The 620-nt window shown below is 45.2% G+C and overlaps 1 protein-coding gene across 1 annotated transcript in view; it reads left to right on the forward strand.

The window, feature by feature from the left end:
- Positions 1-455: 455 nt before the first annotated feature.
- Positions 456-620, forward strand: part of PPTG_24700 (hypothetical protein) — a gene marked incomplete at both ends in the record, with an annotated part of 612 nt that continues 447 nt past the window's right edge. The window contains 2 exons of the mRNA XM_008918258.1: positions 456-496; positions 569-618. Coding sequence (XP_008916506.1) covers positions 456-496; positions 569-618 — 91 coding nt within the window. The remainder of the gene's footprint in view (positions 497-568; positions 619-620) is intronic.

Genomic DNA, 620 nt, shown 5'->3' on the forward strand with positions numbered 1-620 from the left:
GCGAAAGTTGCTAATGTAAACACCCTCACCTCAGAAAGGGCTATCACTAGTACCAGGCATAGCAGTAATTTACTGCTATGTCATTTTGCACCTGGCCCCGAAATGCGTAGTATACTTTTGTATGATTTAAGCTCCATGAAATTGAAGATCCCAAGAAGGCACGTGTTTGTCCTATATCTTCTCCTCCTGCATCATAGCAGGCTGCTGAACCATTCCAACTACCGATGAAAGCGTCCACACGACCCTTTCATATTTACGCCGCCCGATCAGGTACATGTACTCAAATTGGGGCAGATCAGCGAGGCAGTCAGTCATGGCAACGATGATGAAGATCGCACATTCAGTGTGAGCACAATGATTCAGGATTAACTGGAGGCTGTACTGACCAACATTGGTCTGCAAGAGAAGAGTTTATGTCCTGGGAAATGGGGTTAAACCTCCAAAACGGCGACCGAATGACATCGAGAGTTATCACCGAAGAGGGATTTGGAATAATGTACGACAAATACCTTAAAGGTTTCACGCCTAAGTCGACGTGGTGATGGTGCGTTGTAACTTTGCCGCCAAGAATTCAAGTGCCAAACCTTTTGGGCTTACTTCATCTAGCAACACTATTTTTT

This window comes from Phytophthora parasitica (genome assembly GCF_000247585.1).
Source record: "Phytophthora parasitica INRA-310 unplaced genomic scaffold supercont2.166, whole genome shotgun sequence".
Taxonomy (NCBI): Eukaryota; Oomycota; class Peronosporomycetes; order Peronosporales; family Peronosporaceae; genus Phytophthora; species Phytophthora nicotianae.